This window comes from Amphiura filiformis, chromosome 18, assembly GCF_039555335.1.
Source record: "Amphiura filiformis chromosome 18, Afil_fr2py, whole genome shotgun sequence".
Classification (NCBI taxonomy): Eukaryota; Metazoa; Echinodermata; class Ophiuroidea; order Amphilepidida; family Amphiuridae; genus Amphiura; species Amphiura filiformis.
Genome location: NC_092645.1, coordinates 31,255,260 through 31,271,090, shown reverse-complemented (window position 1 = coordinate 31,271,090; position 15,831 = coordinate 31,255,260). Strand labels below are relative to the sequence as shown.

Sequence of the window (15,831 nt, the reverse complement as noted above, 5' to 3'; positions counted from 1 at the left end):
GAGGTGTTGGAATTCTGATAGCAGATTGTCCTTGACGTACCATTTCAATGTCCTCGTTGCAATGCTGATCTTCATTTGTTCGAGGCACTATCCCTTGCTGTACTTGCTTTTGAAGTACACTTTGTTCTTCAGGTATTGATGTCAGTCCTGGAGATGTCTGCCCTGTCACAGTTTGTTCTTGAGGAACTGGTGTCAGTTCTGGAGACGTCTGCCCAGGTTGGCGTTCTTGATGCACTTGTGCTTGAATCACACTCTTATTATGAGGTACACGTGCAGACTCGACGTGCAGTAAGCTATTTTTTCGTCGTAGAGAGCTAATAGTGAGCTGCAATCTCTCGTCTTCTTCGAGTGCCCAAAGGGTACTCGTGGTATTCGAGTAGTTTGCCCCATGATGCTGGGGGACTTCAGATTCGATTCCATTTTCCGGAATACTGGGCGTGTTTGTTGTTGCCTCATTTGCCATGAAATTGATCGATGCTAGTGACAACCTACATTGACCCCCTTGGCACGTAGTCTCATTCTTGTCTTGCTCTCGAATCTCTTCAAGCACTCTTTCCCACCAGTGATCGGTATGTGGAATGGGACTGTCTCGTGGTCGATATGCACTAGTAGTGGGATGTAGTGGCTCATGTGGTGTCTCCGTCATGATTTGTGGAATTACGCAATCTGCAAAATCGTCGCTATTTTGCCACCCATGTTTGGGAACTACAGTTGGTAGATGGGAGGATGCCTTAGCAGGTGTATGAACACTCGTTGGTATAGTTTCATCCACTTTTCTCTGTTCTCCACGCTGTTGCAAGGGCATCACCGATGTTCCGTTGACATTAACCCCCGTGCGTCGTTTCAATATCGTCACGATCTTAGCGTGTAAGAACACTATTATAAAAATACACAAACAAAATGGTATTTTGACAATCAACCTCTGAGTAAGAGAGGTGGCTCTAACTTCACATTGATTGTCAGTACCATTGTGTTCGATATATTGTATCATGATGGGGGTAATTGATAATATCGCACTGCTTGCAATACAGGCGCCGATCATTTTCAAAGTTTTGATTTTGGTCATGCCCGCTGCATCGTTGATGTTTTTCACCGCGTGGTACCTCTCATACGCCGACAAGGTAATAAACAGGGGACCCATATACAGCAAAGTATCACATACCGTTTTGGATATTTGACACGCAATGAATGAAAATGTGTACGAGTAGTGGAACAATTTAAAGCGTAAAGGTAGAAATAGACAACCCAAGAGGTCGACAATAGCGAGACAGAAGACGATGAGCTGAGCGGGCTTCGTACGGGTTGAGCTTCCGAAGACGGCAATGGTGAGAATGTTACAAGGCAATCCGATGGCAACGATGGTAATATACCACATCATAGTGAGTTTGGTGACAACATCTTTAGATGGTGGAGTGTCGATGGAAGGAAGGGTGACTGGAAGCGTTGAATTGACGAAGGGTTCCATTGTCCTGAACTGACGCTGTTAAAATATCTTACAATGTCTGAATAATCAAGAGTTGCTGGTAACGAAACATAGCCGGGTTCTTTGCAGGCTTTTCATTGCCTCAATACTTGAACAATGGTCTGATCATTGTTCAACACAGAAATGTAAGAACTCTGCTTGTAGAAGTATTATATAGATTGTAGCAATTCGAGCGTTGCTTGTTTCATGGAATATCCGTTGGCAACTGAGGAAGATACCAGTAGATGCAGCGCCTATATACAAGTGATAGGTGTATTTGCAGTCTCCTAATGAGCGGTTGATTGCCATCTGAGTCGCAACACGTGACCTTCTTCTAGATGTTTACGAAACGAAAAATTAATGATACGCTTTTAAGGGCATCAGCCCGGTTGATTATGGTTGATTTTACATAAAGAAATTATGATTTTGCCCGGTGATTTTGTAAATATGAGATAAAGCTCCTGTATGTAGTGTTTTAGAAAAATGAGTTTTCTGCTAATAATTGGATCTAGGATTAAATTATAGATTTTATTTTGCTTTCTTTTCTCTTTATTAAAGGCTATAATATTCTAATTTTCCAAAGCTAGTTGGCAATGGATTGCCTATGATCAATGCAGGCTTCCTTTTATAGAATCATAATTATTGCCGTATTGTTATGAAAACAGTACCATGACAGCTGAGGTGTGGTTCTGGAGAAAATGTTAAACATCATTAGGAAGGGAAAAATAATCTTACAGAACTCAACATCACAAGACAGCTTTTGAGAAAGGGTTATCTCTGACGATGTGTAACTGGGTCACATTCTTCAAAGGTAGTGGGAGCCCTCTGTACGTTAAAGTTAAAGTATACGGGAAAAGGATAAGAAGTCGTCAGAGAGAGAATTACCAGGTTTTACTTACGTGTACGGCCACGGGCCTTTTTGTTAAACTAGACGAAGTGGAGACAGAGTGGTACAAGGAGGTACGCAGAAGTGGTCGCCAATGGTCAGATGTATTAAACGACGGAAGGCACGGCATTACAATGTGATTATATGCATTTTGTCAGTACCCAGTGGCGTAGCGTGGGTCATCACATGGGGGCACCGACCATGATAGGGGCCACCGGGTCTGATTGGGGGGCACAAGCCGTTTTCCGGCGATTTTCCCCGTGCCCCTATGACGCTACGCCACAGACGTACCGGTCCTATTCGGTGCTACGGTCTAGCCCTCAATTCACACAATTTACAGAGCCATCCCAATCTCGGTATTGAGGCACTTGAAATAGACTTTGTTGTGCTTGATTGACATTTCAAAGGCGTGTCAATATAACCAGACAAGAATTTATATTATTTTATCAAACTAGTTATTTTGTAAAGATAAAAAGGAGAACAAACGTATTAGATAAAAAAAGAAAGAATTCTGTAAAAAGTACGGAAACAATGGAAAACGTAAACTTGCCGCAGGTTAGCATTTTTGGGGTATGAGTATTGGTCAGATAGGGCAATTTTATAATCATTAGGCCTATATAAAATATTGTATTGCAATATGAACTGTGGGTTTTTAAACTAGTCAAACTATCATCATTTTAAAGAACACATGTTGATGCTAATTAGGTATTTATAAATTGAATTGATTAACTCGGATTTAGTCACTAATTGTATTTGTCACTAATTGCATGTTGTTACCAAATGTGTGGTGTGATCAAACAAAATCAGTCTGAAGTCGGGAATATTAAATTTTAAATTTGTCTACTTTGGCGTATAAAGCATTTGCAAAGCTACATTTTGCTGAAAACCCCACTGAAATTGGAAAAATTCTTCCAAAGATATGAGCAGTTGAAGTGTTTTCAAAACAATAGGAAAGAGAAGAAATTATTTCCTTGGTTTGACTATATCTCAAATTCAATATTTTCGACTTCCGACTGATTTTTGCTTGATTACATCACAAATAACGACAGGTTTCTTGTTATTGCCGTTTATAATTGTCTATTGTTACGAATGAAGGTCATTTGCAAAACAAGTTCTTCATGGTGGTATTGAGATTTGACACAAACAACTCAGAAATGGCAAAATCACTTTCGGGTAAAAAAGAAAAAAATCCAGACATTTTGAAATGTGTCTTACTTTCGCCATTTCGTTAGCTTTACGTGGGTCATTCCAAAAGTTCGGCCACAGGTTTTATTATTTTAGTCTGCTTGATTATGGCGGGTGGTTCCCTGAATCACAATGGGTTTCCTAAGGTTTGCATTCTGCATCGCTGTCTTAAAATCTGCTGCATCCAGTCTGGTATGTTCCGTGAGGATGTCAATGTAGGAAGGGCGGGTGTTCCAAGTTTCATTTTCCCATGCTTAGGTATCCTGTTGTACAGTTTGGACATTGGGTCCTCACTCCTGGAACAAAGTACTGCAAATCTTATTGTATCCTCCGTGTATGTAAGAGAATACCAAATAAATCCCAACTCTAATCCTAACCCTAACCCTACCCCAACCCTAACCATTACCCTAACCCTAATTCCTAACCCTAACCCTAATCCTATTTAGTATTTCGTGCTCTCTTACACTAAGGATAAACCCAAATCTTGATATTTCTTTTCATGATCGTAAGGTAGTTTTTTTTTAAGATCTTCATCTACTCTAGCATTTGAAATGTGTTTCATCAAGTGGACATTGAGCACAGTCTTCAGCATACGGACGGATGTAGCTCTTTTCCAATTGTTGTGATTTCATTCATATTCATATTATGTTTTATATTTCAGGTAGCGGATGGCATGGCATATCTGGAGTCACAGAGGTTTGTACACAGAGATTTAGCAGCCAGAAATATATTAGTTGGGGATCACAGGAACTGTAAAGTAGCTGACTTTGGACTGTCAAGGATAATTGAAGACATCTACATCGCGAAAGAAGGTAAGAAAGTATGCGACTAAAGTTTATCCATAGGTCATTGGATTATTTCAGTTGAAATCCATACACCAAATCTCGCACACAGGGATTGTAGATTGCAAATGGAATCACCCATTCAGATAACTCTATTTGAAATTCGCACTCCCTGTGTGGACGATTAACATGATTATGCCTAAGGCCATATTTTCCAAAGGGGGTGTATGGATTTCAACTGGAAAATCCCATTTCGGAAAATCCCAAGACCTTTGCGATTCAACCCTAATACGGTATGCCCATGCGCACATCGTTAGTTTGTTTTACTGAGTAGTTCGACGTGCTCAGTGAGGATGTTGCAATAAGAAATTAAAATGAAACTATAAATTAAAGTGAATTTTGCTATGTATAAGGGCAGTGCGCGCTTGGGGGCCCTAGGCCCATCTGGCCCAATGGTAAATCCAGCCCTGAAAGGCATCAAACTGTCTCGAAAGGTATCAAACTGTGCAAAATATCTCTTGTTTTTAATAAATGTTTCGTAGAATCATTTAATTCACGAGTTTTAATTTTTTGTGTTACTGAAAGCCATGATTATCGAGTGTTGAGAACCAGAAAGCCTTTACTCTCAACTCTCCATATGCATAAATTATTTTCCTCTTCCATGATAATAAATACATCACGATTGACTAGATATTTTGTCCTCGTGGCTTAGAAAGAATACCAATCACTAGTTTTGAAATATTTCGAAGTTACTGGCATTTTCATTTCTTGGTCTTCGACGCAGTATATTGTTTGATACCTAACATCACCGCGCAGTCACTATAACAACACGGACTTGGTTTGAGGCTGTGCAAGACAATAGTCAATGCTACAAGGTTAATAATGACCTTTTGTGCGACCAGGTATACAACTATGGGGTTTCAGTGCATAGTAAGAACATTAAAATGTATGGAGATGCTATACTCCGTACGACAGAATAACCAACATCGCGATACTTCATAATATTGTGTCCAATAGTGCAACGGTAGGAAATGCCAAGTCTACAATAACTATCATTTTTGCTTTGCTTTTTTAAGGAGCCAAGATGCCAATCAAGTGGACTGCACCAGAGGCTATCAACTTTGGTAAATTCACCATCAAATCGGATGTGTGGTCATTTGGAATCCTCATCTATGAAGTCATTACAAAGGGGCGTGTACCATATCCAGGTAATAATTATAATATACATATTCATAGATAGATAGTATCGATCTACTCCGAAAACGGAAAGTGCATTTGAGCGGGAGAAAGGTAGTGACCGTTGTTTGATGCATGTAGAATACGCTGGCGAAGTGACGTAGTTAATTGGATTAACTACCATAGCAATAGATGAATACAATTTTGACTATATCGCCTCACACTACAACGTTCATGCGGCACCGATGCATTGAACCATAGATGTCAAAGAAATGCTAATCACTTGCACCTGTAGTGTAAGATTAGTCTCTTTGAAAAGAGCGGTATTGTATTCAATCTATTAAATGATTGAAGACAGGTGATGAGTGCAACCTGCTGTAGTGCAGAGCGATCTATTCAAAATTATATTCATCTATTGCTATGGTAGTTAATCTGATTATGATGTCACTTCGCCAGCGAATTGGCTCCATTATTAACTAAATGCAAACTATAGGTGGTGCTATTTATCCTAAATCATATTTCCCAATTTGCAAGGGTAGGTAAACAATACTACCATTAAAACAGATGGAATAAATGAAACAAGCAACAAAGAAATTTGTATAATCATATTGCATCAAAAATAAAAGGAAAAGCTTGTATTAAGGGTAGACGAGGTATTGTTGGTCGAAGCAACCTAAAAATGGATTTTCATTATCTAGATCAATATATTATTGAAAATTAACACCTTGATGTTTTGCAAAAGTTCATTCTACAAATCGTGCACTCTGCAAACTTGCTTAATTTATTGTTTTTAATTAGTTATTTACGTTTTACAAAAGTGTTGTTGTTTCAGCCCTATTCACAACGTAACTCAAGAACCGCAGCACCTATAAAAGTATATCTGTGATATTTTAATTCTTCTACACGCTCGCTATGAATTGAGCAATGCAATTTTGCCAAAGCTCACTACCATTCGTAAGATGCTGTGAACTACCAAATCACAACAGTTTAAAATAATTAATAACCTTAAAAGCTTGAAAGAGTAATTTCAAATAACTAAATAGCGCCACCAATCTTGTCATAAATTGATAAGATAAAAAAAGTTTTTAAACAGCTGTGGAAGTGAATAATTTTGTAAATAGGGGAAATTAATGTTGAAAATGACTCAGAAGCATCTGCATACCTTTTATTAGCATGATACCGCTTTTAGCTGTTTAAGCCTAAAATGTAGTTACATACCGTAAACGTTCGCCTAATGGCGCACATGGGCTCCTTTCCTTGGGGTAAATTTCATGTGCAAATAGAGAGCTCCCTCCTCTGAAATCCCAACAAGAATTAAGGTTCCGTGCCCTTATTTACTGGTGGGGATTTTTTGCAGGAGGCCATTTAGGTTGTGCCTAAAATTCCACTTATGTCAAGGGAGCCCATAGCGCCATTAGGCGAACGTTTACGGTATTATGTTTTGTTTGAAAACCTATTAAATAATCACATCAAACAACCGCGTGTTATTGATTGAAGAGCCATATACCTTTGGTCTATCTTAAATCTGCATATGTTCTGGTAACAGAACGAATTACAGAACAGTGGCGGTGAGTGGCTTATGGACATGATAAAGCAATGGTCATGCAAACACTCGCAAAATCGGAATCAACTGCAATTTTGGGAAGAAACTTTTTTCGGTAGATATACTCAAACATATCATAAGAAGTGGATGTCAGAATCACACAATATTCCTTTAAGTTGTTCGTAGTTACTTTTAGTTCCTGTTTTCCATTTAAATTCCACACTACCCCTGTTGAAAGTTTTGGAAATATCTTTCACAGGGGGAGTATGAATTTCAAATGGAATGAACGCATTAACAGCTTCATTTGAAACTCGCCCTTCCTCAGTGGAAGATTCAGGTTGACTCTTTCTCAGAGGGTGTATGAGATTCAAATAGCTTTAAATGGAGCTGCCCAATGTGTTTATTCCATTTGAAATTCATACTCCCCCTGTGGAAGATATTTCCAAAATCTTCCACAGGGGTAGTGTGGGTTTTAAACGGAATAACCCATTGTATGCTAAGTTTGGTCGGTACAACTCCCATATTGATTAGCCTGTACAAATGTGATGCGATCAAGCTAAATCAGTCGGAACTCGGAAATATTGATTTTGAGATATAGCCTAACAAAGGAAATATTTCCTTTTGTTTCCTCTTGTTTTGGAAACTCTTTAATTGCTCATATCTTTGGAACTGTTTGTTCAATTTCAATGGGGTTTTCTGCAAAATACAGCTTTGTAACTGATTTTTACAAACCTATAAGAAACTGAAAATTTAATATTTCCGAGTTCCGACTGATTTTGCTTGATCGCATCACAAATGTGAAGCCCTCATTTGTGGAGGTGAAACTCTGTCTTTTAATTGCTTAGATGCAAGGCCAAAAAAAGTTTTGTTTCCTGTAGCGCGCGCATTACGTTTTTGACGGCTTATTTTGCGCATTAGAATTTTTTTTTCACTTTTCAAAGAAAAAAAACACCCCAAAACCGGAAAAATTGCAAAAGATTATATAAAACACTACTAAAGTCTATATTCACACATTACACACCAAACGAGCGTAGTGAAAAACTACTGGAGAAAACATCACACATTTTTTTTAAATACCGTTTTTAATCTGCAGGTGAAAGGGGATCATAAATATTTTTTTTTTTTTTGTGTCGGAGAGACCCACTGTAAATTCCCATTCCAATTTGCAGCAAAAAAAGGTATTTTTGTCATTTGAAGACATGTATTAAAAAAAAAAAACCCGCATTTCGCATTTGACTTTTTGACCTGCTACATGAAACAAACATATTTTTTTTGGCTTAATGCAACGAAATGCAGAAGCAGAAATGAATCAAATTAAGATGACTATTATCAAAGACAGATATAAAAAATATATTATTGCGTCTGATCTCACTGTCAATTATGATCCTTGATTGGTTTACACAGGTTAATAGCGCGTAAAAGGAAGGCCGATTTATCTGCTGCCGATCAGAGAAAAGGAATAGCAGCAAATGGTGAAAAATTACGTACTTTTACAAGGCAAAAAGCAGCTTTTCTAGGCTTTGTTGACATGGTGCCTTCTTCTTCTTCCTTATAAGTGCCTCCCTCATATGTATGAGTATTATCGCACTGCGTACAGACAAGCTGTACTTATTTTTTACTCTGGAACCTAGTAGATGAATGTATTTTTGAAGTTCAGTCAACAGTACCGGGATGATCCCCTGCTCTTTTCGAATAGCCTGTGACGTTCTTTAACGTGCACACTACATATTAATGTGAAACAATATGCACGTACACGGGACCGACAGCTTAAAGTGACCTCCGAAGCACTAAGCAAGTAGAGTGAAGTGTCTTGCTCAAGGACACACAGAGCCAGCCGAGCTCAGGCGGACACGGGATTCGAACCCTTGACCCTTGGATTCACAGTCCAACGCCTTAACCGCTAGGCCACGCTCTCCTCTGCTCTCCTTCACGCTCTCCTTCACGCTCTCCTTCGCGAAAGAAAGTTTCCTACTACAAAGACCTAACTTTTGAGATGGTTTGCATGTTTGAAGATGCACAATTAACTATAAGGCGCCCGGTTATACCGCCGCGTTCAGCAAGTCATCATCACGACACTTGTAAACAAACAGTGTTCAAGTTTGATTGACAGATGACGTCAGACGCGATAAAATCTTTTTATCTCTGTCTTTGATAATAAGCGGAACATATTGTATGATGGGTTCACTACTTACTGAGGACGTGATACGACACACTTTTATCAAATGCTAACAAAACTAACATTTTTTAAAACACTTTTACAGGTATGGTCAACAAGGAGGTACTTGACCAGGTGTCACGTGGTTACAGGATGCCGAAACCACCAGAATGTCCGGAGCAACTGTATGACATCATGAAACAATGCTGGGACGCCATGCCAGAGAAGAGACCAACCTTTGAATTCCTCCACTCATTCTTGGATGATTTCTATCACGCCTCAGAAATTCAGTACCAATAGATGATAACAGGAAGAACTGGGAACCAGTGTTGCCATATTTGTTAACCACCTGGACACTAGCTGTTACACTCATCTAACAGCATTTCTGATTGGTTGATAACTTGAAATACTCATTTCAATTGCCAATTATGAATATTTATGGTCAAAATTGCATTTACAGATGATCTTATTAATACCCTCCTTGATTGGTTCAAAATTGGACACAATGTTCATTTTGATTAATCGGCAGGTAGTTCTCACGGGGTTAAGTCACTAGCGTGAATATGAAGACGAAGATAGGTATTGGTGTGAATCTTGAGGTTTTTCTGGGGCTAAATTGCCCCTAAGACTCGACGTTGGACGCGTAAAAGCTACCTTGAATTTTATCTCCGTATTTTTTTATTATGGATATTGTTCTGTCAAGTGTAGCGCAATCGTCAAGTTGGATCATTGGTGGAGGACCTCGGGAGAAGAATCGTCCACTAATTTAGTAATTGGTTTATCTAACAGGTAGGCAATATAGACGAATCCAATTTCACGCATTCCTGCACCTCAATGGCGGCCATAGCCGCGACGGGGACCCAACTATCTCACCTATAATGTGAAATGATGCGGCCTTGAAGGGTATTTAAACTGCATTCTATCACCCGTGTTACACGTAGACAAAAGAATGGTGACAGTTTACAGCACAAAAGAATCTAACATCGAATTTTAAGTGGGTTTAATCCACCCAATTGGGCACTCACAACACCTGTTTGGTGCATGCGGAGTCCCAAATATGGCCGACCAAATCCTGACCATGACTTGGCTCGTTGGATTCGTCTATACTGCCTAGTGCTGGATGTTTATGTGTATAATTATAATCAGAGCGTAATATAAACGTGAAGATGACACTTAATTGGGGGAGAATAATAGCGAATCAAAGAAGGGTTGCTGCAAAATTATTGTGATTTTGTTATGCTTCCCTCTCGTGATATTGTATGTGAATTATGAAGAATATTGCCATATACAAACTAAGCCTATAGAGGGCAGAAATATCACATCAATTGGAAGTGACTATGAACCAGAGGGCAGCATTTTAAAAACATTGATGAACAAATTGTGTTATTTTCAATACGGCAATTCTATGGAACGACGCTCATACTACTACGTAACACGAAAAAAAAAGCAATGAATATGACACCTTTCTGAAAAGAAAGAAATAATAAAATGTATGGTTCTGGGTAAAAAAATGTCAAATGTAAGAGTGAAAAATGTAGAGTGCCTTAAGCAGATTCACATGACATTTTGATTTCAAATTCTGGATAATATTGAGTATTATTTGATGTATTACTGAGCTCAATCATCTGAAATTACTGGAGCGTGAGTCACCCAGGCTGGTGGCTCAGCATAGTATTTTATTAACAGAAGGTTTTCTCCAAATTCATTTCCTAATGAGAATGCTTTCTTCAATGTCCTGTATGTGAACTTATGCAAACTTGGATTTAGTACCAAAACTCTCTATAGAACCAACAAATCTTAACGCATGTGACATGCTACTACTACCATGAAATGAGCACAATGTCGCAAGTTGGCAGTTTCGAGACATCCTGGCTGACTGATGTTCTTTGTTTGCCGCGCACCTGTGCAAGTCAGTAGTACGTCCTTCGAGAATGTCCCATGGTGAGACTACACCAACGCATTAGGCAGGGCGTTATGAAACTACCAACTTGCGACTTTATGCTCATTTCGTGGCAGCAGGTCACATATTGACATTATGATGCAATTGATGGCTTCAGTAAATTCGGCTCTATAACAATCGGCCCTATAATACATGCTTTTGTTGATATTGAAAGTAAACATAATAGGGTATTGTGTCGTTTGACTGTTATGGGCTATTCCAGTTGAAATCCACACTACCCCCGAAGAAGATTATGAAAATATCTTCCACAGGGGGAGTATGAATTTCAGAAATAAAATAAACACATTAGGCAGCTGCATTTGAATTTCATTGACCTAGCCTAAATCCGAATCTGCCACAGAGGGAGGATGAGTTTCAATTGGAGTTTGCTAATGTGCTAATTCTATTTGAAATTCATGCTCCGCTTGTGAAGGATATTTAAAAAATCGTTCACAGGGAGAGCGTGGATTTAAATGGGTTTGCCAAATGTGAACATAGAAAAAACGTTTTGTGTCGTTGTTTAAAAAGTCAAATTCTCATTGAAGGTTTTCCAGCCAAGTGATTTTTCTTTTATGTTTAAAGAGAAGTGTAGTTAAACACAAGGTAACGCCACGGATAAATTTAATTGCAATGCGAGAGTTAAACAGAATGGCATCTTCATTCAGTGTCGCTTGTAATGTTATTACTGCAAAGTACAGTAGAAAACAAGGTTAATGCTCGATCAAGGGTTATGACAAATTGAAAACAGATAGAGCATTGGTTGAGTAATTTTACTACTTTCTGCTCACCTGTTTTTACAAGGAGAATGCAAGGAGAAACTGTCGGAATATTGCTAAAATGTAAAAGATTAATTAACCTTTTCATGCTTCTGTAAATTTACCGATTCTCGACAAAGAGTTTCAGCATTAACTGTAGATTATCACAATGGTCTCGGGTACTAATTTCGACATAACTATAACATAAAGCATATCCATAAGCTTTTATAAATCTCTATTTCTGTTCGAGCGATGTTTTGCTACACGAATGTGTTATTTTTCGACTATAAAACTGAACACAAAACATTTTGATGTTTTTATTGGGAAATCTAATCTACATTTAACAATACTTTTATTCACGTTCTAGTTAATGTTGAATTTGATTGTAAAACCTTTCTTATGTTTTGTAGAAGTTTCAAAAGCAATGAAAACAAAACATTCTTACAACAGAATGTCATCTTTTATTTTTACCAATTCAAAAATAAACATGTTTTATTAGTGTTACTATAGTAACCGATTACGTCATCTTGCTTCACATAAAGCGTTAATCCATTATTGCACACTTTGAATTCTTTTGTGAAATTTCAAAGATTGGTTTTGTATGAAATACTTCAAATCGTTTCTGTAACGAATAATATCTGTTTCAGGCTTGCAAGTTTGTCCCGACAATTTTTAAGTCATAATATAGTATTTAGCAAAGCAATAATGGGCTATTCCATTTAAAATCCACACTACCCCTGTGGAAGATTTAGCTAAAGTCTTCCACAGACGGAGTATAAGTTTCGAGTAGAATAGACAATTGAGTAACTTCCATTTGAAATACTCACTCTATAATTAAAGACAGAGATAAAAACAATTTATCGCGTATGATGTCACTGTCAATTACGATCCTTGATTGGTTTACACAGGTTAATCAGCGCGTAAAAGGAAGACCGATCTATCTGGTGCTGATCGGAGAAAAGGAATAGCAGTAAATGGCGAAAAATTACGTACTTTTACAAGGCAAAAAGCAGCTTTTCTAGGCATTGTCGACATGGTGCCTTCACCAAAGAAAGTTTCCTACTATAAAGACCTAACTTTTGAGATGGTTTGCATGTCGAAAGGTGCAAAATTAACAATAAGTCGCCCGGTTATAAATCCGCGTTCAGCAAGTCATCATCACGACACTTGTAAACAAACCGTGCTCGAGTTTGATTGACAGGTGACGTCAGACGCAATAAATTGTCTTTATCTTTGTCTTTCATTAAGATAAAGGTAAAGCCATAACACAGAGGGAAGATAATTTACCAAAATCTTAGTGTGGATTTTAAATGGAATAACCAATTCGGCTAGTAACACCATAAATATCAATATTCAATAGCAGCAATATTATACTATTTAATGAGGAGGACGCCCTCAATTTTTGTCTCAAAATTCTGTTTTTACATGATTGTAATGTACTTTAATGAACTAACTTACCCTGCAAAAATAGGGGCCTTAAGTGTTGTATTGTGACAAAATCATAGATGTGCAAGCGTGAATCTTCGGGATGTTATAAATATCCCCTAGATTCACGCGAGCAAACATATTACGCCGATCGGTCTTATTAACGATCGACTGACTGACACGCATCGACAATATTGGCGCTGGAATGAAATGCGATTTTTACTCGTTTTACCTCATTTGTTCAGCTAGAAATTAAAAGTTTTTGCATTTTATGTAAAATAATATAGATATGTTATAATTGTGCTTTAAATATTGAGGAATTGTGGCAGATATTGTGATCTTTGGGACATGAATGAAGTAATGCTCTATTCCATTTAAAATCCACATTACCCCTGTGAAAGATTTTGGACAGGATATCTTCCACAGGAGGAGTATGTATTTCAGAAGCAATAATTGCAGATCCATTTGAAACTCATCCTCAGTCAGTGGAAGATACAGGTTGAATCTTGTTCAGAGGGCATAAGAAATTCAAATGGAGCTGCATAATGTGTTCATTCCATTTGAAATTCCTACTCCCCCTGTGGAAGCTATTTCCAAAATCTTTACAGGGATAGTGTGGATTTTAAATGGAATAACACAATTTGTGGTGTCGATAAACTTGTGGAATTAAGCTGTTTTGTAAATATTGTACAATAATCTGTTTCATTATAAAATATTTCTTAAATATGTACAGGGACTATTTTAATTCATTATGAGGCTTCTCTCACAACAGTGACATTGTTGATTAAATGTATATTAATGAAGTATGTGCTATGTTTTAATATTTGGATTCTTGAATTCCTGACATATTTTAGATGTAGTCTTGTACATTCCAAATGTATAGCGTTTATTTGACCACATATATTGGTACTAGAATCAGGTTACAGTATTCAGAATATAGATCCAAGAGGTCTCTGTATACTTGAGAAAATATAATTATTCAGTTTTATACCATCCTAATAATAATAGATACCATTTTGTTGAATGTATCATAGACTACGACGTATATGCGAACTGCTAACACGAAATGAGCGTAAAAGTCGCAAGTTGGTAGTTTCGAGACATCCTGGCTGATTGAGTTGATGTTCTTTGTTTGCCATGCACCTGAGCAAGCCAGTAGTATGTCCTTCGTGAATGCCACATTGTGCCCCATTCATGTCTTTCGTGAATGGTTAATTGTGCCCATTGATCACGGAGGACATACAGGCATACCACTGGCTTGAACAGGTGCGCGGCAAACAAAGAACACCAACGCAGCAGCCAAGGCGTCTCGAAACTACCAACTTGCGACTTTACGCTCATTTTGTGGCAGCAAGTCATATAGAGCTAAAGGGTCAGTATAATTAGTACAAAGTGTATTGGCATGTACGTTTTACCACCGGAGCGTGGTCATTAATATAGTTGAAATCCATACACCCATGCCCTTAACCTTCCATAGGGAGTGCGAATTTCAAACGGAGTTACCCTGAGTGAGCATGGTGAGTGACTCCATTTGAAATCTCACCCCTCGGGTGTATTGATTTCAACTGGAATAACGGAATGCGTCCAACTTCCCACACTCTTCAATAACGTTATAAATGTGTTAAAACATGGCTTGATTTTGGTCAAAACGTTTTTAAAACATTTTAAATGTTAGGTCTTGAAAACGTCGTTTGATATGAAAAATTTACACGAACATTTTTAAAATTTTGTCAAAATGTTATTGTAAAATATCTATTTAAGTTTGATATCAATGTAGACCTGTAACTACTGTATGAATGATCCAGAACTATGAACTTTTTTTTCTGGATCGTACGGTTGTTTTTGAGAAAGCAATACAAATAGATTTATTAAGGCCAGTGGGGTGAAATGAGCCATATATTTCTTACTATTAGTATAATTATACACTGATATTATAGGAAATGTGTCTAGGAACCCAGTTAATATTACATTTATATTTCCATAGGCCTAGAGTTAAGACCAATAATACATCAAAAGTTCCTCCCTAGAAAAATTATGCACATGGGGCGGAATCAAGCCTTGGAATCTATTTTGTAGAACCCGTTCTTTTTGTGTGTCAGCTTTTTCTGTCTCAACATTCGAGTGCATACACCGCTAGGTCATACTCTCCGACTCGTCTTAATCATGTTAATATACGTGAGTATAACATAATGCACAAACATGCCACTTAAGTGTTGTTATTTTGAGACTTTTCTGCGACATTTCTAAAATACATCAAAATGCAATTCAACGGGGAAAATATTTTTTAAAGGCAATTACTTGTAAAAAGACGTTAGTTGATTGTGTAAAATATTTTACAATTTTTAAGTTCTGAATGATATTGTACATACTGAATAATTTAAGTTGTAAGATTTGTAATGTGTCTTCATGACGAAATAACTTGTTTATATACAGATGCGGTATAGTGCAATAAAGAATGTAAAGAATCAAGTTATTTAGTGTTGGCGTACTTGATATTTGTCTCGTTACTAGTAGCATGAATAA

General features: G+C 37.6%; 1 protein-coding gene and 1 non-coding gene across 4 annotated transcripts in view; one reads left to right on the top strand and one right to left on the bottom strand.

The window, feature by feature from the left end:
* LOC140140117 (tyrosine-protein kinase Yes-like) overlaps window positions 1–10,778 on the top strand; it is a 68,518-nt gene extending 57,740 nt beyond the window's left edge. For all 3 annotated transcript variants that reach the window (XM_072161950.1, XM_072161949.1, XM_072161948.1), the window contains 3 exons: window positions 4,195–4,345; window positions 5,392–5,523; window positions 9,296–10,778. In XM_072161950.1, coding sequence (XP_072018051.1) covers window positions 4,195–4,345; window positions 5,392–5,523; window positions 9,296–9,489 — 477 coding nt within the window. In that variant the 3' untranslated portion in view covers window positions 9,490–10,778. The remainder of the gene's footprint in view (window positions 1–4,194; window positions 4,346–5,391; window positions 5,524–9,295) is intronic.
* On the bottom strand, window positions 8,870–8,949 carry Trnah-gug (transfer RNA histidin (anticodon GUG)). The gene has a single exon. It is a non-coding gene; the product is annotated as a tRNA-His (tRNA).
* Window positions 10,779–15,831: the final 5,053 nt, after the last annotated feature.